The sequence below is a fragment of the Octopus bimaculoides genome, chromosome 7 (assembly GCF_046866305.1).
Source record: "Octopus bimaculoides isolate indiv1 chromosome 7, ASM4686630v1, whole genome shotgun sequence".
Taxonomy (NCBI): Eukaryota; Metazoa; Mollusca; class Cephalopoda; order Octopoda; family Octopodidae; genus Octopus; species Octopus bimaculoides.
Window position 1 is genome coordinate 28,425,940 of NC_142934.1, and position 26,963 is coordinate 28,452,902.

Below are 26,963 nucleotides of genomic sequence, written 5' to 3' on the forward strand. Positions count from 1 at the left end.
CTTCTAGGGTCAATTGAAAATGAATCAGAAATATACGGCATTGGATGCAATCTGTTATATATATCTCTTTCAAAAGTTGGTCGTATGTTCAAGTAAGAGAGTAATATTTTAATTTGCACAAGTGGTAAACAAAGATAATTGCTTAGCATTTAGTTTATCAGCAGTAAAATACTATAGTTCAGTTATTTCACTATTGTATGTGAGAATGTGTATATGTATGTACAATAATTCCTTGCCATATCGTGGATTCCTCAATATATCACAGGTTTCTGCGGCCAATAGGTATTTATACTTTTTTAGATTTTGATTATTTCTGCGGGAGGTTTTGGAATGTAACACCTGCGATAGTCGAGGGATTACTGTATATGTGAATGTATATTTATATGTGTATATATTTATTTACCTATATACATATATATACATGTGTGTGTGTGTATGTATATATTTATAGTGAATTCATTTTTTTAAAGTTTTTCCCAAAATTATATTTAATACTTGTTTTTTTTTTTTTACTTAGGTCTAAGTGTATTTTTAATATAATAAAACTACACTACAAACGTAATAAAAGTATGCTATGATTTATTAAAATAATATATTCATTTTATGAATGATTAATTTATTTTCGACTTTTTCATCGTTAGAATTTTTTTTCTTCATTTTATCAACGGAAGCAGCTCAAGTCATTCACACCATTATTGTGAACAATCACGAGGCTGAGACACTGGAATAACATGCCCCACTTCTTGCAAGCCTTACCTGACATTTGGGTTTGCCCAGGGACTTGTAGCTGGCAGAACAGCTTCTCCAAATTCTTGAATGCCATGGATTAAATAATTTCTTGTTGGCAATACTTCTGTGATTTACTCCATTCAGTTGCACATGTGTTTCCCCACTTTCATTATAGCATTTAGAGAATGTGAGTGGGTGAAAGAATCACTTACTTTAGTGTCTCTTATAAAACATGTGCTTAGTCTTCTAGAGATGAAGAGTCAACACATCAGGCCTCTTCTCATCAACCTTCAACAATGTCACAGGCTCCAAAACTGAGAAGATATGTATTTTTGTTAAGGTTTGTTTTAAAATTAAATTTATCTCAATATCATTCTCTTTGTTTTAATGTCCACTTTTCCATGCTTCCAAGGAAAAGTGGATATTAAAATGATGATGATGCTCAATGCCCCATGGAATTTGTTGAGGCAGATTTTTTACTGTGAGTTGCCCTTCCTTGTCTATTACCAAGCAAGGTAATATTCTACCACGACAAGGCATGTTTTCATGGGAGACTGGAAATGAATGACTGTTTGTATGATGGTGGCACTCATTTACAAACGCACACACACACACACACATGACAGGATTCCTTCAGTTTCCATCTATCAAATCCACTCTTTGGGCTACAGTAGGTGACACATGCCCAAGATGCTGTTCTGTGGGATTAGATCTGGAACAACATGATCAGGAAGCAAACTTTTTAACCACACACCTATGTTTATATATATATAGAATAAATGTAGAAAAGCATAAATTTCACAGATATATCATAATTTAAATACTTTCTACAGCTGTTTCATTAGGATTAAGCATAATTAATTGTATAATTTCATAATTAAGATGCACAATTAATGAAAGTTAATTTAAAGCAATGCTTATTCCAAATCATCAGGAATACTACCATTTTATTCTAAATGTGTAGCTTTTAAGGATTGTTTTAGCCAATTATGTACACACGTTTCATCCACTCAATTTCCTGCAGTGTTAAATGACCTATTTATAATTGAGCTCTTAATAACTATGGATGTTTTATTCATCATCTCTTTACACACACACACACACATCATAGTACATTGTAGTAGGTACTGAAGTCTGACATGCAGAAAAATTAGTTCAACATTCACTTCAGCTTTGAATTGTTGGTTAGTGTTAAGAAGAGTAACCAAGATCTCTTAAGATGAAAACACAAAAACAATTTCAAGAAAATTAATATAAAAATTAAGTAGGAAAAAGTTTGAAGTAACAACTTCCTAATACAGCAAACGCCTTTTAATTTAAATGCATTAAATGAAATTTATTTAAACTGAAATATTGATGAGAATTCATTGAGAAATGATGAAAATTTTGATTTTTTTGCTTTGAAACATTTTTAAAATTGTTCAAAATCTGTTTTATATATATATTAAAATTTTACTTTAAGCATGAATTTCATAAATAGCTTTATAAGAGATTCAATAAAATCTGGCAGTTATATGACAGATGACATGAGATTTTCCTATCTTTGCCATCTCTGTTAAGAGATTTTTCTATCTTTGCCATCCAACTTTCATTTCATAGAAATAGTCTTGCATGGTTTTTCACAGATCTTTCGACATGTGTATTTTCATATTCATAGGTTTCATTCAATATTCTTTCAAAAGGCTGGCCACTGATAATACTTTTCACTGCCCCCAGAGATAATGTGAGACTAAAAGAGAAAAAAAAGAAGAAAAAAATATTAATAATTTTCAAAGTAGTGAGCTGGCAGAATCATTAGCATGCTGGGAAAAATGCTTAGTGACACTTTGTCCATCTTTATCTTCTGAGTTCAAATTCTGCTGAGGTTGAGTTTGCCTTTCATCCTTTTAGTGTTGATAAATAAGTACAAGTTGCGTACTGGGACTGATGTGATTGACTTAATAATTGTCATCATCATTTAGCCCTTTAACTGCGAAATTAATACATGCATTTATTACATGCTTAAATTCATAGACATATGTACACATACATTACATTAGATAAAAATGTGCATGCATACATAGTTTAGCCATTATAACTAAGTTCTAGTTGATATTTAAGTAGTTATTTGCTATAAGTTCTCTTTACAGATAGAACAATGAGTCGGGTAATTGTTCACAAATGAGATCAATGAACAATGATATGTCAGGACACTCGCTTATTTTTCTGTGTACAAAGAATAACATGTATTGGCATCTACCAAGGTTTCACAAGAGACTTAAAGGTTATAGTGTAACTTACTTTGAATTTATCTTAGGTTTTCTAATACATGCTATGTTGTGCATATATATATATCCCTTTTTTACATGTTAGCCTCTCAACACTTAACATAAAACTGCCTTCCTTTCTGCTCTGAGAGGGTATTTTTTGCAATCTCCTGGTGCCACTAAAAAAGCACCCAATACTCAATGTAAGGTGACTGGCATTAGGAAGGGTGTCCAGCTGTAGGAACCATACCAAAGCAGATACAAGAGCACAGCACAATCCTCTGACTCACTGGATTCTGTTGAACTGTCTAACCCATGCCAGCAAGGAAGACAGGCATTAAATGATGATGGTGAAGATACATGAGAAAGAGAAAGCAAGCTATGAAATACTCACCTCCTAGAAAACATGAAATATTTTAATTTCAGGAAATTTATAAACGTCTCCAACAGGTTTGGATTATGGACTGTAAAAAGAAAAAAAGATTAACAGATTAAAGCAATATCTTCAATAATTCCTAAACATATTTTCAAAGATGGTGTAATCAGTAAGAGTGTCAAACAAAAGTTCTTTGCAGTACTTAAACGTTTTGATACCAACCCACTTGAGACTGGCCTTGGTTCTAGGATAATTAATCTAAAAGCTTTCCATCAAAATTTCATGTTAATTTATGTTTCAAATACCAGCTTAATGACAAAGTTATTTACTTTTCATTTCAAAATTAATTGTAACAAAGACAGTATATGTCAACAGAATGCTAAGAAATGGCTAGTTTTAGAGAGTTAGTCTAATTCTTCAAAAGCGAGAGATATCTAGAGTTTTACACGGATACAATGTGTACACAGCCTGGAATGGTGCACTGTACCACATTTGCATAATGCTAGATAACATCCAAAGATAGCTGTCCATTTGATTGGTAAACTCCCACACATAGAGGCTCCCAAGGCAGAAACCTATATGTAGTTGCCCAGCCTGCTAGAAATATCAGCTAATATTTTGGCTAGATATGGCCAGTTTAAATGATGATGATGTAAGCACTGGAGGCATGCCCTAATTCAAATTAGCCTACGATACTGAGGTCAAGAACTCCTATGGATCTAAATAAGGTAACAGAAATCTATTCCAGCAAATTCTTATCAGAAAGAGTGGGTGCTTCTCTAACATAGAACTTTTTTTTTTTTTTCATTATTTTATGTGTTGTAAGATGTTCCTGAGTTTTTAGATCTCTTGTGTAGACAATGTCCCCTTTATACTAACATATCATTTCATTTAGCCTTAATTCTAGGAAATGTGTGATCCTTACTCTAGGAAATGCATGAAAAGCTATTGTTATTCTCCATCTTTCTTAAACTAACAACTGAAACACATGCACATACATCTATTGTATGTCTTGCAAACAACTCGCACATGCAAGTGCTACCAGTCAAGAACTCTGCATACCAGAAGCCAGCAAGTGTATGGGGTCATCAGGAGAGAATGTGCGCCGTTTCGGGGCCTACCTCTCGACAGCATCAATGCGCACCGGTCCCCCTCACTGATATGAGGCCCCGCTTGCTAGATCAACTGGTTATTAAAAACAAAGCTCAATATTTCTCTAGCCATCGCTCATCGTCTCTTTTTTACCAAATCCAGTAGCTAGCCTTCTCCACTGTATTTTGGATATCGGTCAAGGTGGTATTTACCTTACAATGAGTTAGGCCTAACGATAACAGCAGTCGTCTCACACTGTGTCCTACAAATCCTCTACTACTGATTGCTTTATTTGAACTCAAAACCATTGGGTCTGTAATCCAATGCATCAGACAGTCAGTTGCTGTGCTTGTTAAGAGCTACTTACACTGTGGATCTTGTGGCAGTTTCTGATACCATTTGAGCCGAGGACAGGTTGCCGTGCTTTCGCTCCACTTCTTCTGGCTGAGATACGTATACATATAACCTGCAGGACCTGATGAAACTGTATGGACGATATGGAACTCTCCAGAAGGAACCTTTACATAAGTAAAAATAAAAGTGAAACTGAAGCATTAGCACAATAAATATTCTTAAAACAGGAGCAATACTGATGCTTTCCAAAAATATTGAAAAACTTGGTATATGCAACTAAAGCAACATTAAAATTGCCATCTGTGTATCACACTTAACACACACACACACATGTGTGTGTATTTATGTACACCATTAAAAGGCATGAAGCCGTGGTTTTTGTCTGAGACAAAATCTCTTCATAGACATCTGTTAAAAACAACATGTATTAATGCAAGATGAACATCATCCCAACAATGACTTTAAAGATTTTCTCTCAGACAAAATTCACAGCCTTCCAATGATGTATACATATGGCTATTTAATATCTTTCATCTTTTATTTGTTTCAGTCATTGGACAGAGGCTATACTGGGGCACAATGTTGAAAGTTGTTTTAGTCAAATAACTGACTCCAGTACTTAATTTAAAAAAAACAAAAAAACCTGGTACTTATTCCACTAGTCTCTGTTTGATGACTGCTGGATTACAGGGACATAAACAAACCAACATCAGTTGTCAAGTGCTGGTGGGGGACAAACACAAGCACAAAGACACACACATGTATATATATCTACACATATATGATGAACTTCTTTCAATTCCCATCTACCAAATCCATTCACAAGGCTTTGCTTAGTCTGAGCCTATAGTACCAGGCACTTGCCCAAAGTGTTAAGCAATGGGAATGAACTCAGAACTAAGCAATTGAAAGCAAACTTCTTACCACACAGCTATGCCTGCACCTATATATTGAAAAAAATTATTCCCCCACATTAAGAGTTTATAACCAGGGTTCATTTGATTTTTTTACAAGGTTTACATCTTCATCATTTCTTCACCTACTTTTCCAGATCAACATAGGTTGCTAGGTTGTGCCATACTACCTTGTTCTTATCAAAAACTAGTATCACAGACCTGATCTCACAATGCCTCACTGGCTAATTGTAACACTAGCACCTGTTCTAACACTGTTTTTTTTTGTATATTGCTAGTGGGGAGATGAATCACTGCTATCTCTAGTGGTCAAGCGCCCATCATTGATGAGAACAATAAAGGTCAAAATTGCACAATCTGGCAGGGATTTATCTCCCTGTTAGTGATATAAACAAGAGTACATTTTGTACCAAAAGCCAATATGAGAGTTTCTCATGGTATCTATCACAGTATAGTTTATTTTAACTGAACATCCACGTTTAAGTGGGGGATGAATATTACCTCTCAGTACTAAAACTGCCTCTATCACTAATATATATTTTTGATCTACTTCTACCATTTGAATCCACTAAAATCAATTTGTGGCACATTGTACATTTTCTTTACATGTAGAGGGTACCACAAATACTTCCTACAATCAATGGATGGCATATTGTATACAACATCATACAACCAGCAGTATACAACATCAAGTTACATTACATAAGCAATCCTACTTGTCTATGTCATCATCATCATCATCACCATGCTGGCATGAACATTATAATTAGTTTAGATAACTGTCACTTTCTCTTTCTTTAGTCCAATAGACATCATTATTTTTCAGTTTAGTTATTGATCTATTTTTGATTAAGCATTGTTTTAAAATACACTCTGTTGGGTGGTTGGTGATAGGAAAGGCATCCAGCCATAAAAACTGTGCCAAAATAGACACAGAGGTCTGGTGCAATCTTCTGCCTGGCCAGCTCCTGTCAAACCATTCAACCCATGCTAGCATGGAAGGTGGATGTTAAATGATGATGATACCTTCTATAGCACTGAGAAAGTATAAATATATACTCTTCTTCAGTCTATGTCTTAGTCACTCCCACTCCCTATGGAGCATTAGGTGATGAGAAATTTCCATCATAGTTGCAAAAACTGTTGTGAGCCTGCTTCCAGGCCAGGCCACACCCATATCTGTCGGGTCCTCCTCCTCACCTCAACCCTCCTGCAGGTCTCAATGGATCTGCCTCACCTCCTAAAATTCCTATCTAGCTTCCACTCAAGAGACACTCTCACTGGTTTCTATTTCACATTAAGTCTAAATTTGTAAAACATTTCATGCTCAGATTATCAAAGCATGGAATAAACTATCTATGTCAATGGTTAGCTGTCAGGACACTGCATCCTTCAAAAATTCCATGTTTCTTGAAATTCACCTGATCTTGCTTATGCACCCCTTTCCTTTTACTGTTCACTTTTCTATTTTCCAGTGTTTTATTCTATGTACTCCTAGTTTTCATTGCTGTCTTTTTTAACTTGACTTATGGCTGCTTTGTGTCCACTCTTTCTGAGAAGTTGTAGTATACCTGAGTGGAGTAGGCAGAACCATTAGCACATCTGGCAAAATGCTTAGCAGTATTTCATCCATCTGTATGTTCTAAGTTCAAATTCCACCATGGTCAACTTTGCCTTTCATCCTTTTGGGGCCAATAAAATAAGTACCAGTTGATTACTGGGACCAATGTAATTGACTTCCTCCCTCAAAACTGCAGGCCTTGAAGTGTCAGAATTTGAAACCATTATTATTATTATTAAATGAAGTTAGACACTATATGAACCTACATGAATCAGAAAAGAGTAACAGCCCTTGAACTAAGCTTTAAATATGTTGATCAAGTCTAATTTTTGTTACTCTTTATTTCTGTCATACATTGGCACTTATAATGTCTGATAGCAGATCATATGAAAGTATTTAACTTTAAGTAAAAGATATTAAAACAGAAAAGTAAATCAATATATTTATCAAAAAAGTCTGCTATTTTGTTAGAAACATCCTACCTTTACACTATCACCTTTGTGTAGTGTGTAGTTCTTTTCTTGCTCAGGTATCTCAACAATTACTGATCCTTCCAGCACTGTTAACCGATTCTTAAGAAGATCATCTGGTATAAAATTTTCAAGATGATATCCTAAAAAAGAGAAAGAAGATTTTAAAGACTATTAGAGAAGAATTTGCAGTAATTACAAATGCAGGTGTGTCTGTATGATTAAGAAGTTTGGATTTGGTAGACAGAAACTGAAAGAAGCCTGCCATATCTATATTATACAAAACTCAAAGTTTCTCTGTTTTTCTGCCATTTGGTTAAGATGATAAATAGTACAAATAAAATAGTCATTTCCCCCTTTAAGAAAAAAAAAGCAAATTGGAAATATGGACACTTCAAAGAGTCATCAAAGCTACCATCATCCATCCCTTTTTTCTTCCCTTAATCATTTAAACAACTTTTGGAGTGTTATGGACTTGAAAGATAGAAATTCTTATATTTTTATGAGATATTTTTGAATCATGGGTACTTGATTTTTTTTTCTTTAAAGAGGAAAATTACTATTATATTTAAAATAAAATATTAATCTTTATCATCTTAAACAAAAGGCAGAAAAACAGACAATCTCTTTATAGACAAAGATCAGTTGCAATGGAAGAAGTTGTATCTCATAAGAAAAGAAAAATAAACAATAAATACATTGTACCTTATAATATAACTCTTAAGAACATTCAAATGTCACTGCAGCATTGAAATCATTGCCTCAGTGAGGTGAATTAAGTATGTCAAGTACACACTGAAAGGAAATAACCAAGCTATTGTTCAAAATTGCATGATATGGCAGTCTTGGAGTTGGAGATGGCAGGGATTTATCTCCCTGTTAGTAATATAAACAAGAGTACATTTTGTACCAAAAGCCAATATGAGAGTTTCTCATGGTATCTATCACAGTATAGTTTATTCTAACTGAACATCCATGCTTAAGTAGGGAATGAATATTACCTCTCAGTACTAAAACAACACAAACACTTTGTAATTTAATAGCTTTTAATGTGATACTTGTTAAACAGAAATTATTTTTATTTTATGAAAATTTAATAAAATCTAATAAGTAAGTGAAATTATGCTAAATACAACTAAATTGAAAACCTTTTTCCCCTGGCCATATTGGCAATTCTGAAAATTTTGGGGCGTGAATTTTACATGAATAGAAGCTTTTTCTAACAAATTTTATCCTGAAAATCACCTGCATAAATTACACAGGTATGCAAATTACATGGGTTTGTATGGTATATCCTCATAACTTAGTGTTTTGGCAAAAGAAATCAACAGAATAACTACCACGCTTTAAAAAAAAGTACTGGAGTCAATTTCATTTGACTAAAAATTCTTCAAGGCAGTGCCCCAGCATGGTCGCAGTCTAATGATTGAAACAAGTAAAAGATAAAAGATAGCAAGGTAGCCTACATTGATTGGATATTTGTGAGAGGAAGTAGTTCCATAAATCAAATTATGAGTTAACTGTTCAGTTTTCAATGTAAATGATAGAATATAAACATTACTGTTGTATCTTGACATTTATATTAAAATCTTAGCAGTTATTCTTAATATATTCTTATGCAAAAAAGCATTGCTTTATTTATATCTCAGATATTGTAATTAGAAAGTATCTTAATTACAATATATAATTAACTAATTAACTTACCTGGGAAATCAAGAATAAATGTTACATCTTCCAATGAATTATTCTCATGGACTTCTTTGGTAATTTTGTCCATGGTATTTCGCCAGTTGGCGAGTTGGTTTTGTAATGGTAATATCCAAGGAGTATCTCTGAATGGGTGCCAATCTGCTTTGATTATATCAGTATTCGGGTCAAATAACCTGATTAAGATTAAAAAATAAGAATATCTATATATATATAGTGAAGCTATACAATAGCGTCGTTTTTATATCGATTGCTATTGTCCAGTAAATATCGGTACCTTGTTGTACCATTCTTATGAATTTATATATATACCCTTATAGGGCTATTTTTTGCTGGAAATTGATACATTTGTATTAATACATTTGTATTGAAATATTTTTCATTGTTCACTTCTTCACTGTTCTCAGTTCCGTTAACGGCTTGGCGTTCGGGTGAGTATACTTGGCATTGATGTGGCAACATTTGAAATGTTGTCTAGGTGAATGCAGCTGATGAGGACTAATCAGATTTACGTTGTGAAACGTATTTGAAAAGTCTGAAACCTAGGTACTGCATTATCCTTAATCTGGGGTTCATTTTCGGATGTTCTTCCTAAGGTAAGACAAGTTTTTCATGTTTTGTTGCACACACGCATTTTTGCCAGTATATACGCAGTGAAGCTATACAGTAGCGTCGTTTTTATATCGATTGCTATTGTCCAGTAAATATCGGTACCTTGTTGTACCATTCTTATGAATTTATATATATATATATATATATATATATATATATCTAGTAGCAGGATCCATGGAAATTCCATGGAATGAACAAAATTAAGAGGAACTACTTAAGAAAGAAAGGATGATTTGCATTTTTATTGCATATAAATCTTATTGTTGCCTGTGCAAGATAAAAATGATAGAAAAATATACAAGAACAATTTATACAATACTTAATACACATATCATTCATTACTATTTAATTCTATTGAAAATGTTAGATCAATATATAATTGCATATTCCTTGTTATGCAATATTTCGTCATAATTGCTTTACATTATATACAATTAATGTACATAAAACAATATAGAGAATATACATAATATTTTCATTTACCTGATTAGTTTCAATTCCATTGCAAATTAAAAACAAAAATAACATCCCTGGCTGTTTTGTTTAGTTATTTCACTTCTGGTCACAATAATATCTAATATGATTTTAAAATCTCCCTCTGCTAAACATTTTATATTTTTATCTCTACCTCTTACTTTTTAACTAATGTAATTCCCTTCTTCACATTGTTAACATTTCTCCTATTCTCTTTCTCTTCACCTCTCACTTCCACTAACTAGGTTGAGTGGTAGCGTGACAGTGGCTATCTGCTACCTCACTTACTTCCCCTCCATCACCGTTCCCATTCTTTCTCTCTCTTCCTCTGTCAGCCTCACTCCACCCCCCCCCCCCTTCTCTCAAACAAACTAAAGCGTAACCTGTGAAAGAATGAACAAGCAGAACTATTGCATAGATATATGTTCTGAAAGTGTTATATTTTGGGTCTCCCACCCATTAGTGACTCCCTGTCCATGCATTATGCTTCCCCCACTTTTTTTTTGTCCTCTTCCTCACTGCAACTGTATCATCTTTACTACTCTTACTGCTCCCCAACCCAACTCTTCTGCATCCTTCTATTTTCCCAAGCTCATGACTCTTGTCCCTTCAACTCTACCAATTTTAGCAATCTGCCTCCACACCCTTCATTCACCTTCCTACACAATCTTGCAAATCAATCGCCCACTTCTACTCAGCTTGTGCCTTGTGCAACCACCTGAGCACCTTATTGCCATTATCTGTCTTGCAGCTCCAACTGATCGCTTTCTCTTTTCTCTCTCCCGCTTTACTCCTAGATGTGAGCAACCATGCAGGTGCCCCTGAGGATCCTGCTTCCCTCTTTCATAGTAATCCCTTCATTCTATGACACGAAGCTGAACCCCCTCTCCACCTCTCCTAAGGCTACTAGTCCTGCAAACTGCATGGTGACTTCAATAGTGCAGGTGAGATGATGAGAGCACTAAGTCCATACTGTAAAGTGGTTGGCATTAAGATGAGCATCCAATCATAAAAAGTATGCCTAAGTAAACATTGGTGCTTGATGCAGTCCTTGGACACATCAGATCCTTTGTCAAACTGAGCAGGCAAACAAACCTATGTCAGTATGGAAGAAGAATGTTAAATGATGATGATGATGAGCTATATATATATATATGTATGTATGTATATATATATATATATATATATATATATATATATATATATATATATATATATATATATATATATATATATATATATATATATATATATATATATATATATATATATATCATCAACATCATTTTTCTGTTTTCTCTTTTTCCATACTAGAATGAATTGGATGGTTTGATCAAAGCTGGTAAGGTTGAGGGTCACACCAAGCTCCATTGTCTGTTCTGGCATGGTTTCTACAGCTGGATGTCCTTGCTAATGCCAACCACTCCACAGTGTACAGCATGCTTTTAATGTGGCACCAGCACCAGTGTTTTATATGGCACTAGTACTAGTATCAAGTCTGCTGTGGCAGAAGGGTCTTCTTGAGTATAGCAAAGCACCAGATATATATATATCACCATATATCTCTCTCCCCACCCCAACTTCTTCTCTCTCTCTCTCTCTCTTAGTTATGAGTTGATGCAGGCTTATCAAACAACACTCCAAATGACCACCACAACTTACCGTTGTTGGAAACGTTGCGTCAAAGAAACCCAAACATCAAAATAGAGTTCAACATTCTTCAGACCAAGATTTTCAAGCCTGTTTTCAATACATAAGGCATACTGCTTTACCATGTCAGAATGAAGTGGCCACCTCCTACTGCTTCTGGCAAAAGCCTGCAATGGAATAACAGTATAGACTGTATGAAAAATACAATGAGCTAGGATATACATATACACACATATAAATATGTATGTGTTTATATTTATTTGGCTTTAGGAAGGGCATCCAACCATGGCAACCATGACTAAGCAGACAATAGAGCTTAGCACAGTCCTCTTGCTTGCTAGTTGTGGTCAAACTGTCCAACCCATGCCAGCATAGAAACAAACATTAAATGATGCTGATGATGATGATGATGATGATGTGTATATTGTGTGTATGTGTGTGTAGTCTTTTACTTTTATTCTTTTATTTCTGTCAGTCATTTGACTGTGATCATGCTGGAGCACCACCTTAAAGGGTTTTTTAGTTGAAGAAATCAATCCCAGGACTTATTCTCTGCAAGCCTAGTGCTTATTCTATCAGTCTCTTTTGCCAAACTGCTAAGTTACATGGATGTAAATACACCAACATCAGTTGTCAAGCAATGGTGGGAGGCAAACACACACACACACACACACACACACAAATATATACATATATATGACAGGCTTCTTTCAGTTTCTGTCTACCAAATCCACTCACACAGCTTTGGTCAACCTGAGATAATAGTAGAAGACACTTGCCCAAGGTGCCATGCAGTGGGACTGAACCTGGAACCATGTGGTTGGGAAGCAACCTTTTTGTCACACAACCACGCCATGTATGTTTGTAAGCATTATATATATTGCCAGTAAATGAGGGTCGTAGGTCAGTCGTAAGCCCTAGGATTCATAAGGATGGAGCTCAACCTGCTTTCCACATCATATAAAGGACTGAGATCACAACACTTTCCCACCCTGGATGGGATGCCAGTCTGTTGCAAGGTTAATTTTCCAACTATTGCTGGACTAGAGCATCAAGAAATGGAGTGTTTTGTTCAAGTAGCAATGCACAATCTGGTCTGGGAATTGAAACCATGATCTTGATGATCATGTGTGCAACACCTATCACTAGGCTACATGCCTCCCAATGTGGAAAGGAGATTAAAAAAAATGAAATTTTATAAAATATATTTTTCACAATCCAAATTCCCTAAGTTCAAAAGATAGAAATCTGAAGACTGTTATGAAAAAATAAATAAATAAAGCATATTATAAGAGGTGCATGAGTTACTATTCTAAAGCATTTCCTTTTTATTCATTTTTTTTGGTAAATCAGAAAAGCCAGGATAGATGTGTGTATGTGTGTGTGTGTGTGTATGACAGCCTTAAAAAATGGAGTGAGCCTACTCTGCTAGATGTGTCATGCTCTCATGTGTCTGAGTGACAGAATACAAATGTGCTGAGAGAAGAAGAGGAATCAAATACAATACACATAGGAGAAGACTGAGGTAATATACACAACAAATCCAGTAGTTTCAGAGAACTGGCGCTACTAATTTGCATACTATGAATATTTAACATTCTATACACACACACACCTGTGTATGTTCACATGTGTGTATGTGTCTATCTATATATATAATATATATGTATAATATATATATATAGTATAATATATATATATATATATATAGTATAATATATATATATATATATATAGTATAATATATATGTATAATATATATATATAGTATAATATATATATATATATATATAGTATAATATATATATATATATATATAGTATAATATATATATATATATAGTATAATATATATATATATATAGTATAATATATATATATATATAGTATAATATATATATATATATAGTATAATATATATATATATATAGTATAATATATATATATATATATATATATATATATATATATATATATATATATATATATATATATATTATATATATATATAAAAAAAATAAATGCGCCCTTTTAAAGCCTAGCCAGGCTCATGGGTCCGGTTTCCCGGTTTCAATGGCGTATGTGCTCCCAGCTGGACGGGACGCCAGTCCATCACAGCGTTACTAATTTTTGCTAGCTGAGTGGACTGGAGCAACGTGAAATGAAGTGTTTTGCTCAAGAATACAATGCGTCGCCCAGTCCAGGAATCGAAACCACAATCTTACAATCAAGATGCTGACACCTGAACCACTTAGCCACGCGCCTCCACATATATATATATATATAGCGGACATTAAACGATGATGATGATGATGAATATATATATATATATTATCTGTCTATACACACACACATGCCTCAAATTTCTGGAGCTATTTGAACAACGTTCCTTTGTGAGAGGTGAAATATCATGCCATAACCTGAATTATTCCTTGTTCAACTTTCCAGGCATAAAAACAAAACAAAACAAAAACAATGAAACATCAATGACAACAACAACAATAAGTATATACAAAGAAATCTATAAATATTCACCATGGGATCAATAAATCCTGATTCTCCAGTATCTCGCTCAACATACATAATCTGCAGATGTTGTGTGTTCCATCTATGAACCATCATGTCCCAAGAATATCCATACAGACCAGATGTCCAATTATTATAACCCTAGCAACAACAAAAAAAAAAACAAAAAAATAATGAAGATCAGTTTTCTCATTTTCTTGTCTCATGAGCTAAGAGACCATATCTACTGTACACACAGTTAATTTTGTCTAACTCAATATCATGCATGCTTCAGTATATATATTTTATATCAGTATGTCGACAATTTTCTATTTTGTGTTTTCTTTCTTTAAATCAGTGGTTCTCAGCCATTTTCTGTCTGAGGACCCCTCTGATTCCTATTTTACTCTACTGGACCCTCATAGACATTCAGTGTTTTAAAAAAAAATTCCTATTTTTATAATTAAAGATTATTAAGAATTGTATTTAAAAAAATTGTTAGAATATTTTGTGTGTTATAGAAGTATAACCAATAAATTTTAACCACAAAATCTTACATGGATCCCCAAGGGCCATATGGACCCTAGTTGAGAACCACTGCTTTAAATGGTATACAGATATTAACAATGTACCAGTGTCAGAATATACTGATATCAAAGGACACCAACAACACCAAAGAACAGGAACACTGGAAACAAAATCAAGAAATACTGATGTCACCAAGGAACTCTGATGACATTAAGGACACATAGGCATTAAGGTACATCGACATCAAGACACATTAAGGTACACTATAAGACACTTTGACATTAAGATACACTAACATCATGATGTATTGACATCAAGATATATCAACATCAGGATACACTGACATTAAGGTACATTGACATCAAGACACAATGACATCAAAATACTATGACATCAAGATACATTGATGTCATACACTGACACCAAGATGCTTTGAAATTAGGATACACTAACATCAAAACGTTTTGACATCATGATGCTGTGACATCAGGGTACATTGGTGTCAAGATGCTTTGATAACACAGTACATCAATATCAAGACACTGGTTTAGGACACACTGATGCCAAAACACTGAGATTAAGACATAATGATATCCATACACACCAAATTAAAACAACACTGAGGTCAAGAGACTTTGATATTATTCTATACTGAAAGACATACTAACAAGAATTACATAATGATTACACAAGTTAAGAAATTCTTTGTCAAAAAACATTCAATTTTGCTACAAATAATTTCATAAATAAACTCTAAAAGAGACATTCAATTGTTAGGCTGTATCACTGTGTAGCTCTCTAGAGTTATCTTTCTTTTTATAGCAAATCTAAATGCTTTCCTATTTGAAGTTCATTTGCTTTATAGTGCCCTCATTTCTCACTTTTTCATACACTCTTGCAACTTCTACCTGCTGATTCTTCTGTCTCCGTTTACTTCTCACTTTGTGCCTTGAGGGTCCACAAAGACACCTCATCACCACTATATTTATCTCTTCCCCACTACACCACCATCACTTATCACCCCTTTCATCTAAAATACGAGTAGCCATGCAGCCCCTCTATAACAAGAAACTTGTTTCTGCTTTGGCCCTCTTCTCTCGTACTTCAACCCCTCATCTTGTAGTGTAAAGTCACTTCTCTTGAGGTTCACAGTCTTACAAGCTGCACAACAACCTCACTAGTGCTGATTCAATGAAAAAAAGCACTCAGTATATACTGTAAAGTGGTTGGTTTTAGGAAGGGAATCCAGCTGTAGAAACAATGCCAAAGCAAACACTGGAGCATGATGTAGTCCACAAGCCCATTGGATCCTGTCAAACAGTTCAACCCATGCCAGCATAGAACATGATTGTCATATAATGATGATAATAATGATAACAATAGTGCATCAGAGCTACAAGATATCAGTAGATATGACATGTATTCAAAACAGAGAACACATGACTCAACTTACAGTGAAGCTACAACAATATTTATGTTGAAATACACTGCATTTATTTTGATTAATGCAAAAATAAGGAAAAATTTAGTATAATAATTTTGCCAAGCTGGTGTTTGGAATGTAAATTAACATGAAATTTTGATGGAAAGTTTTAATTTAAATCACTTTAACCCTTTAACATTTAAACCAGTCCTATCAGGCCCAAATATTCTTCCTGTTTTAGGTTCAAACTGGCCAGATCCAACCTCTCTCATCTAACTGCAATGTTATTCTAAAATATACAATTACGAGGATGAGTCAAAAAGTAATGCCACTTTCTTTATTTCATGTGAAGTTTTTGATAAAAATAACTGAAAATTTTCCCAGTTATAAATGATTATATCATTTACGTTCTGAAATATTTTGTTTCTTACTTTTCAGGTTTTTAGACTGGTAAGGAAAATTCAAAATGGCTGCCCCCTTAGAGTTACGTCAAGAACAAAGATCAGTGATTGAATTTCTTGTTGCTGAGGGGGAAACCCTTGTGAATATTCATCGACGATTACAAAATGTCTTTGAGGACAACACTTTAGATTCTAGTAATGTATGCAGGTGGGTCTGTCGTCTTAAAGATGAAAAGGTGTGAACTGTGTGTGTAGTCAATAAACCCCGTTCTGGCAGTCCGTCTGCTTCTGTGAATCCTGCCAATAAAGCAAAAGCAGATGCTCTGATCAGAGAAGACAGGCGCATAACTCTTGATGAGTTGGCAGAAAACTTTGAAGTGAGCCATGAAAGTGCTTACAACATTGCCGAATCACTTGGCTTTTCAAAAGTGTGTGCCCGTTGGGTACCGAGAGAGCTGACTACCAAATGCAAGACTGACAGGGTCAATGCCTGCACTGAACTTCTCGAACTAAGTCAAAGAGACAACACCTTCTTTCGAAGGTTCATAATAGGTGATGAAACATGGGTTCATCATTATGAACCGGAATCAAAGAGGCAGTCAATGGAATGGCATCACTCTACGTCACCATCACTGAAAAAGTTCAAGACGCAAAAGTCAGCTGGAAAAATCACGGCGACTGTCTTTTGGGATGCTCAAGGTGTCATTCTGGTCGACTTCTTGCCAAATGGAAAAACAATAAACTTTGAGGCCTACATTGAGACCCTGACGAGGCTCAGAGCAAGAATCCGACGAGTAAGACGCAACTTGCCAATCGACAATGTCCTCCTTCTGCATGACAATGCTCGACCACACACAAGCACCAGGACAAGGGAGACAATCGCCTCATTTGGGTGGACAACTTTATTGCATCCTCCATACTCACCAGATTTAACGCCTTCAAACTATCATCTCTTCGGCCCCATGAAAGAGGGTTTGAGAGGCAAACATTATTCCAGTTACGAGGAAGTGAAAACTGTAGTGAAGATGTGGCTCAAAGAACAGTCAACAGAATTTTAAGGGGCAGGGATACATGCTCTCATTCGAAGGTGGAACATCGCTACTGAGAGAAATGGTGACTATGTTGAGAAGTAGGGATGTGATCCACAGAGGACCAGCTTCATTTTGATGTATGATACATGTTCCTGTGTTGGTAATTATACCTGTCCTAAACAAAATGGCATTACTTTTTGACTCACCCTTGTACATCATCAAAATACTAAAGCTACTAGATAATGTATGATTAACTCAAAACAATATGAATAAATAAGCATTACATTTGACAGGGTAATCTGAATGTTAAAGGGTTAAAACAAGAATTTTATGTCACAAATCTAGATGTGGTTGCAGGCCAGTAGGTATCAAAAGGTTAATCTTGAAAAATATTTTGACAACAAGAATAAGTATACTTTTTCCTGCACATACAAGGTACATGGTTAGCATATCTTTGTTGAAATACACTGCATTTATTTTAATTAATTGTGAAAATAATGAAGATTTTAGTAAAATAACTTTATGATGAAGCTGGTGTTTGGAACAAATTAACATGAAATCTTGATGGAAGGCTTTTATTTAGATCACTGTAAACCAGGAAGTTTGTATCACAGATTCAGGGATGGTCTCAGGGAGGCTGATATCAAAAAGGTGGGTTAATCTCTGATAATTATTTCTAAACATACAAGGATACTATGACTCATGAAAGGATTAAATAATTTTGTAACACAATACTAACCTTTGTAATGAAGTGAGAAAATGGCAAGAATAACTGCAACAGGATATAAAAGATAGTGAAGGCAGTGGAAAAAATATGGCGCAAAGAGTACTTTGGATGGATGTGTTGCTTTTGGTTGGATTTTGAATCATCTGTTGATTTTTCTCCATCACCTGCAGACAATGGGTTTCCTTCACTTGAAATCTCATGCTTGAAGACAAAAAGATGAATGTGGAGAAATATATATGTGGTAATATCATTCAACTACTTCTATAGTTGAATAATATTCTTAAGGCTGCAATTTACTCACATACAGCATTTCAGACTTTGTTGCTAATTCAGTTTTTAACCAAATTGAAAACTGTTAACATCTTTGAAGAGGACTGGTCCCTAGCTACATTTTGGCAGTAGAAAAAGTTTACATTAAAATTTGTAGCAACGTTACAGGAGAGTAAGTAACACCCCCAATCAAGTTTGGATCCAAATAACTTTTTTATTTTAAAAGCAAAATATATTTATCTTAGCTTCAATGATAGGAGAAAGCATGAGGAATTTCATAGTTTTCGTCCCATGCTACAAAAATTTGTATCAAAAAAATTGTGAGGTAAAAATATCATGAAAAAAATATAAGGCAAAAAATTGGATTTAAGTATAATTAACTTTTTTATTTTAAAAGCAAACTATATTTTAATTAAGCTTAAATGATAGAGCTCAATTCAAGGAATTATGAGTGTTTGTTTCTCAAATTTGAGGATGATAATTCTATACTTTTTTATGAATATAGTTCTATAAGGGGACTTTTAATATATGTTACTGGCATCATTGAGGTAAGGAAAAAAAATATCAACAACACTGCTAATTTTTAAAATATTATTTAGAAATTTATTAAATTTATTATTCAATTTTCAATAAGGTAAAATCTTAAATTATTGACACATTATTAATTAGCATAGCCTGGAAAAAAACATGGATTACATGGAAAAATGCAAGCAAGAGAAATAATATTCTGAAGATTTTGTTGTATTTGGAGATGGTCATGTTGCCAGTTTAGCCAATGAAAACGCACACACTATATATTTAGTGTTCACTTGCTTCAGCTCTATTTTATATTAATAGTATTTTGGCCAGAGTTCTTTCGTTACACTTCTGTGACCTCATCGGTGGTCCTTTGCTTTCTTTTTTCTTTTTTGTGTGTCTCACCTTACTAACGGTCTGCCATTTTATATTCTTGTTGTATGTGTCTTTATAGTGCCTGCATTAACAGTATCCCAGGGGGTACTGATAATGCAAGCACCATACACATTCCCACACACACACACTTACTAAACATAGACACACACAGGGATATACGCATGTGCAAATAAAGATACATACAACAGGAAAACAAAATGGCAGATCGTTAGTAAGGAGGGACACAAAAAAGAAAGAAGAAAGCAAAGGACCACTGATGAGGTCACAGAAGTGTGATGAAAGAACTCTGGCCGAAATATTATTAATATAAAATAAAACTGAAGCAAGTGAACACCAAATATATAGTGTGTGTGTTTTCATTAGCTAAACTGGCAACATGACCATCCCCAAATACAATAAAATCTGTTTCAACACATGAATTCACATCAAGAATCTTGCAAAACAAATATATAAACATAACATTCTGAAGATTATAAACCTGCAAAAGTACAGGACAAAGTACAGGACAAGTTATTATATCTGGTAAAGTACAGAACAAGAAAATTTTTACTTAAAATATTGCAGCTAAGGATAAAATTTCAAATAAAAGATTTAGATTTAGAAAATATTTGCTTTTATTAAAACTAAAACTTTTATTACAAGCTGTTACTTCTATTTGTTATTACTTGTTACTTCTGTTAAAAATTTTAAAAAATAACTCAAAATATTTTTTGCACTTAAAAAAAATTCATTCTTTTAAGTATCAATTAATAATTAGAAGTTTGAAAATTATCCTGTACTTTTCCAGTTTTATAAAATTAAGAAAATTATTTCTCTAGCTCGCATTTTTCCATGTAATAAGAATATGCATGAATATGTGTATACATGTGTGTGTGTGTGTGTGTGCGTGATGGAGTGTATATGTGTGTCAATATTAGAACCTGCTTTCATGTTTGTATGAATATTAGAACATGCTTTAATGTGTGTATACGTATGTATGTGTGTATCAACATTACAACATACTTTGATGTGAGTGGATGTGCATAGTTATGTACAAATGTATTTGTACATGTACACAAAATGAGTAACAAAGTAGGTGTCCTCCATGAACATGTATTAGTGGGTTTACATAAGTATAAATTCAGCTGAGAATAATATAAAAATAAAGGAGAATGGTGTAGATGGTGGTGGTGGAATTTAGTAGTAGTAGTAGTAGTGGTGGTGGTGACGGTGATACAAGTTGTAGAGGTAGTGTAAATAATATATTTTCTTTTATCAGAAGGAAATAATATACCTTTTGCATTTAGAGTATATATAATATACCGCCAGCTGGGGTATATTATATATACTAGGGTCCATATGGCCCTTGAGAGCCCATAGAAAATTTTGTCATTAAAATTTATGTGCAATAAATTGGTTATATTTCTATAATACACAAAATATTTAAATATTTTTATATACAATTCTGAATAATATTTAATCATAAAAATATAATACGAGTTTTTAGACATCGAATGACAATGACGTTCCCACCTCCTGAGTAAAATAGGAATCACAGGGGTCCATAAGCAAAAAATGGTTGAGGATCACTGGTCTAAAGTCTGAAGATTTTTCACTGAAGACAGCTTTCTTAAGAATGCCATCTCACTGCCAGTGATGGAAGAGGTTTATAATAATCCATATATGAACATTGTGGACTGTATATGGAGCTGTTAGAGTTAAGCATGTATAAAACATTAGCTATAACTTCTAATGATACAAATGTCTAAAACCTTATATTTCTTCTTATGATACACCAACATATCTCCTTTTTTAAAACTAACCACTTTTGATGCTGCCCATCATGGTTTTCCTTGGATTTTATTGATTATTATTGCATAGAGATGATGTCCTCCAATTCATCCATCTCTGCCTACTGTTCCATGGAGTATCATGAGGGTAGTGTCCTCAAGCACCTTGTCCATAGGTTATCTCAAGCAACTGTCATCACACTTTCCAGCTGGAACCCCATGTGTGACCAACTGAGACTATGGATATTATCCGACCATCACATTCTTGGTCTACCCCTAGGCCTCCAGCTGGTTGACTTGGCTTGAAGAGTCTGTCTTGCAATTCTTTCCTGTAACATTCTAATAACATGTCCATGGTACTGGAGCTGTAACCTCTCAATGCAGAAATTTTTTTTATTGTTTACCTTTTACTTGTTTCAATCATTTGACTGCGGCCATGCTGGAGCACTGCCTTGAAGAATTTTTAGTCAAACAAATCAATTCCAGTACTTTAAAAAAAAAAAAACCTGGTATTTATTCTTTTGGTCTCTTTTACTGAGCAGCTAAATTAGAGATGCAAACACACCAACAATGGTTGTCAAGCGGTGGTGGGGGACAAACATAGAGACACACACACACACACACATATATATGACAAGCTTCTTTCAGTTTCCGTCTACCAAATCCACTTGCAAGGCTTTGATTGGCCTGAGACCATAGTAGAAGACATTTGCCCAAAGTGCTGTGCAGTGGGACTGAACTTGGAACCATGTGGTTGGGAAGCTAACTTCTTACCACACAGTCATGATGATGATTTTTAAAAATTCTTAATAGGAGGTTGACTTTTCTTGAGCAGAGTTTTGAGATCCATTTGTCCTGTCTTGTTTATATATACGCAATCTCTCTCATGTTTGTGCCTTGAGAAAATATCCAGTTTACCCTGAAAAGTGGTTAGCACTAAGGACATCCAGCCATAGAAACTAACCCTACACACACAAGTGTCAGTACATGAGTGGTCACTTTCAATAAGGAATGACTTATCTAAATTTACACTACTACACTACCATCTAAAAGTATGGGGACACTGGGCAGTTACCCAAGTGCCTCATAGGCCTGAGAGCCCAATTATGATTTACATATATTGTCGCTCGCTGTTAATAAATAGATACAACAGGGTCTAGTGCATTGATTTTTCCCAAGGATCAACCATGCTTCTATGATGGCCCTGTCTTTACTCCTGCTTGGGTAACTAAGTCTTTTAATCTTTCAGGTTGATAAAATAAAGTAATAATGAAAAATTGAGTTCATATCTAATTGGTTGTTACTTTCCTAAAATCTGTAGCCTTGTGCCAAGGTTAGAAATCAATAATCTGAATTTTATGTGCCATAAGTTAATTATTGTTTAATGTTTTTATGCTTGAAATTATATTTCAATCAACCAGATCAAAAAGACTGTCTTTAGGTGCCTTGTTTCAGACTGAGTTTGAACTCATAACCTCTATTTCTAAAATATGGCTCCATAATCCTTAAGTTACTGTCTCATAGAAAATTCATCAGTCAGTTTTTGGAGATATTAAATGGTGGTGGTGATGACTATGATAATGATGGTGATGAAAACCAACAAAATTCTACCTTTACAGCATAAATACAATGATTGGTTTTTTGGATTGGATCATCTTCTGGAAACAGGGAGGAGATGGATTCTGGTAAGATTTTGAAGATTTTCCTCGGCCAGTCAGGATAGAAGAATATTGTCATCGTGACCATCATGGCCCAAGGGAACATTCCTGCAAACAGAACAGAATTTGTGCATTTTATAAATAAAGGAACATAATTCAAATAACATAATCAGTGGAATTCTGGTTTAAGCACCTCATACAACCCCTCATAACTTTTTATTTTTTGAAATTTTCAGAATATTTTTGCGAAATTGTGTTCTATACACAAGAATTCATATGATTATGAAAGAAAAAGACTTTTTTTAAACCCCCCCCCCCCCCAACACAAAATCCTAAAAGTTCCACTCTTTTTCCAGTTTTTAAAAAAATCAGTTTAACCCTTTAGCGTTCAAATTAATATGTCAAAAGTAATCCTTATTCATTTACATTTTTAAAAATTAATCTGGTATTATCTTGTAGCTTCAAGAGTTGAAAGATGTAATTGTTTATTTTTAGAATGACATTGCAGGGTAGGTGTGAGATACTGGTTCTGGCCAGTTTGAGCATAAAATAAGTAGAATATTTGGGCTGGATATAGCCGGTTTAAACACTAAAGGGTTAAAATACATACAGTCCAATTTTTTTGGTTTAAATCCCAGCAGGGGACCAGTCTTAGCTGCATCATCAGTCCATTAAATGTGTTTATGGGGAGAGAAAAATATTGAAAAACACAGATACATGTCAGAGTGGCAAAGAAACAAGGATGGTGTAAGGTTGTCATGGGATGTGCTAAAAACAACAGCTAAATCGCCTTTAAATCACACACACACAAATTTTATTTTTGCACAATCATATGAATTCCTGTGTGTAGAACACAAATTTGCAAAAACTTTCTGAAAATTCTTTAAAATAAACAAATTTATGAGGCGTTATATGGGATGCTTACATGTGAATTCCACCACTAAATCAACCATACATAAGGAGCAATGAATTTCCAAACAAACCTTAATTGACTTGCTTTGCTATTTCCTTCATTCTTCAAGTAATCAATCAACACTAATTTTAATTTATCTTTTACTTGTTTAAGTTGTTGGACTGCAGTCATGCAGGGTCACTGCCTTGACATGTCAAGTCAAACAAAATTTATCCTAATATTTATTTTTTTAAAAAACCTAGTACTTATTCTTTGCCAAATCTCTAAGTTATGGAGATGTAAACAAGCCAACACCAGTTGTCAAGTGGTGGTGGGGAACAAACACAACACAAAGCTACATAAAAACACACACACACATTATTCTCTTACTTGTTTCAGTCATTTGACTGCAGCCATACTGGAGCACCACCTTAAAGGGTATTCAGTTAAAGAAATTGACCCCAGGACTTATTCTTTATAAGACTAGTACTTATTCTATTGGTCTCTTTTGCTGAACCACTCAGTTATGAGGACATAAACACACCAGCATCAGTTGTTAAGTAGTTGGGGTAGGGACAAACACAGACACAGAAATACATACATACATACATACATACATGATGGCTGCCCTCTTGTTATCGAGTATGGCCATTGCACGAAGCTTAACATGTTATCGTGCAGTGCCTGTGCAAGAAGATTTTTTTTTAAAGTGAGGAAAGGCTGTGCACTGAGTCAATCCCACTCACTAAGCAACAGTAGCCATAACCCAAAAAGAAGAACAATTCAACATCATCGGTAACCACTGAGCCTCAGGTTTTATGTCGGAATTATCCCAGTTGCCTGAGTTTCCTTCTCCTAGAAGGATACCCTAACAAGGGCTAGGGGTCCTTCACTCCCAATGGTTTAACCGCGCAATCAGGTATTCAGTCCGATTATTTCTATGTCACTGCGCAAACATACATACATACATACATATGTATGTGTGTATATATATATATATATATATATATATATATATATATATATATATATATATATATATATATATATATATATAAATATATATATATATAGGGAGAATTCACAAAAAAACAAATGATGAAGACAGGTGGTGTAGACAACAAACAGATGTATTTAACGCTTAGGAAGTGAAAAAGTCTAACATTTCGAGTTTACGTTCTTCCACAGAAAGAAATACAGGGAGAGAAAATAAAGAATGTGTAGTGGCTAGTGATCTATCATATATATATATATATATATATATATATATATATATATATATATATGGACACATAAGAGGTGCAGCAATATCAAAGGCAGGCTAACTAGGATGTTAGTTTTTGTATGTGGTAGATGTTCAGGTGCAATAAACACTGTAAATATGCAGAAAACAATTTCTGTCTCATTCCAGGGAGAAAAACTAGACGTAGTTGATAACTTCCGCTATCTGGGTGACCAAGTTAGTAGTGGGGGTGGGTGCGCTGAAAGTGTAGCTGCTAGAATAAAAATAGCCTGGGCAAAGTTCAGAGAGCTCTTACCTCTGCTGGCGACAAAGGGCCTCTCACTCAGAGTGAAAGGCAGACTGTATGACGCATGTGTACGAACAGCCATGCTACATGGCAGTGAAACATGGGCCGTGACTGCTGAGGACATGCGTAAGCTCGCAAGGAATGATGCCAGTATGCTCCGATGAATGAGTAACGTCAGTGTGCATACCCGACAGAACGTAAGTATCTTGAGAGAAAAGTTGAACATAAGAAACATCAGTTGTGGTGTGCAAGAGAGACGATTGCGCTGGTATGAACATGTGGTGAGAATGGATGAGGATAGCTGCGTGAAAAAGTGCCACACCCTAGCGGTTGAGGGAACCTGTGGAAGAGGCAGGCCTAGGAAGACCTGGGATGAGGTGGTGAAGCACAACCTCCGAACATTAGGCCTCACCGAGGCATTGACTTGTGACCGTGACCTTTGGAAATATGCTGTGCGTGAGAAGACCCAGCAAGCCAAATGAGACCAAAATCCAAGGCCTCTGCCAGGGATGTAGCCAGCCCACTTACGCGTAACATTCTTTCATTGGACACTAAACTCCGCTTGCGAAGACATGGTGAGGCAAGCGAAATAGAAATTGAACTAAATTTGTAGGAACACTAAACTCGGCTTGTGAAGACCTGTTGGGGCAAGCAAAAGCGAAATCGTGATAGCACCTGTACCAGTGGAGCACTAAGAGCACCGTCAGAGCGTGATCGTTGCCAGTGCCGATGGACTGGCTCCTGTGCAGGTGGCACGTAAAATACACCATTTCGAACATGGCCATCGCCAGTACCCGCCGGACTGGCCCTCATGCCGGTGGCACATAAAAACACCCACAACACTCTCGGAGTGGTTGGCATTAGGAAGGGCATCCAGCTGTAGAAACTCTGCCAAATCAGATTGGAGCCTGGTGTCGCCTCCTGGTCCACCAGTCCTCAGTCAATTTGTCCAACCCATGCTAGCATGGAAAGTGGACATTAAACAACGATGATGATGATATATATATATATAAATATATATTGATAGAAAGGACAACAAAAGAAAGAAAGAGACCTCGATATTATGTAAATAGAGGAATTTATCTGTAAAAATATGTGACACTTAATCGGTAGCCATGATAAAACTCCGAGTTT

General features: G+C 34.8%; 1 protein-coding gene across 4 annotated transcripts in view; it reads right to left on the minus strand.

The window, feature by feature from the left end:
- Window positions 1-2,038: 2,038 nt before the first annotated feature.
- The window catches only part of LOC106881997 (vitamin K-dependent gamma-carboxylase), a 71,728-nt gene continuing 46,803 nt past the window's right edge, over window positions 2,039-26,963 (minus strand). For all 4 annotated transcript variants that reach the window (XM_052969632.2, XM_014932533.3, XM_089355068.1 and 1 more), the window contains 9 exons: window positions 23,362-23,516; window positions 18,812-19,000; window positions 14,720-14,851; window positions 12,198-12,352; window positions 9,447-9,625; window positions 7,755-7,885; window positions 4,811-4,961; window positions 3,370-3,439; window positions 2,039-2,458 (listed from right to left, as the gene is read on the minus strand). In XM_052969632.2, coding sequence (XP_052825592.1) covers window positions 2,323-2,458; window positions 3,370-3,439; window positions 4,811-4,961; window positions 7,755-7,885; window positions 9,447-9,625; window positions 12,198-12,352; window positions 14,720-14,851; window positions 18,812-19,000; window positions 23,362-23,516 — 1,298 coding nt within the window. In that variant the 3' untranslated portion in view covers window positions 2,039-2,322. The remainder of the gene's footprint in view (window positions 2,459-3,369; window positions 3,440-4,810; window positions 4,962-7,754; window positions 7,886-9,446; window positions 9,626-12,197; window positions 12,353-14,719; window positions 14,852-18,811; window positions 19,001-23,361; window positions 23,517-26,963) is intronic.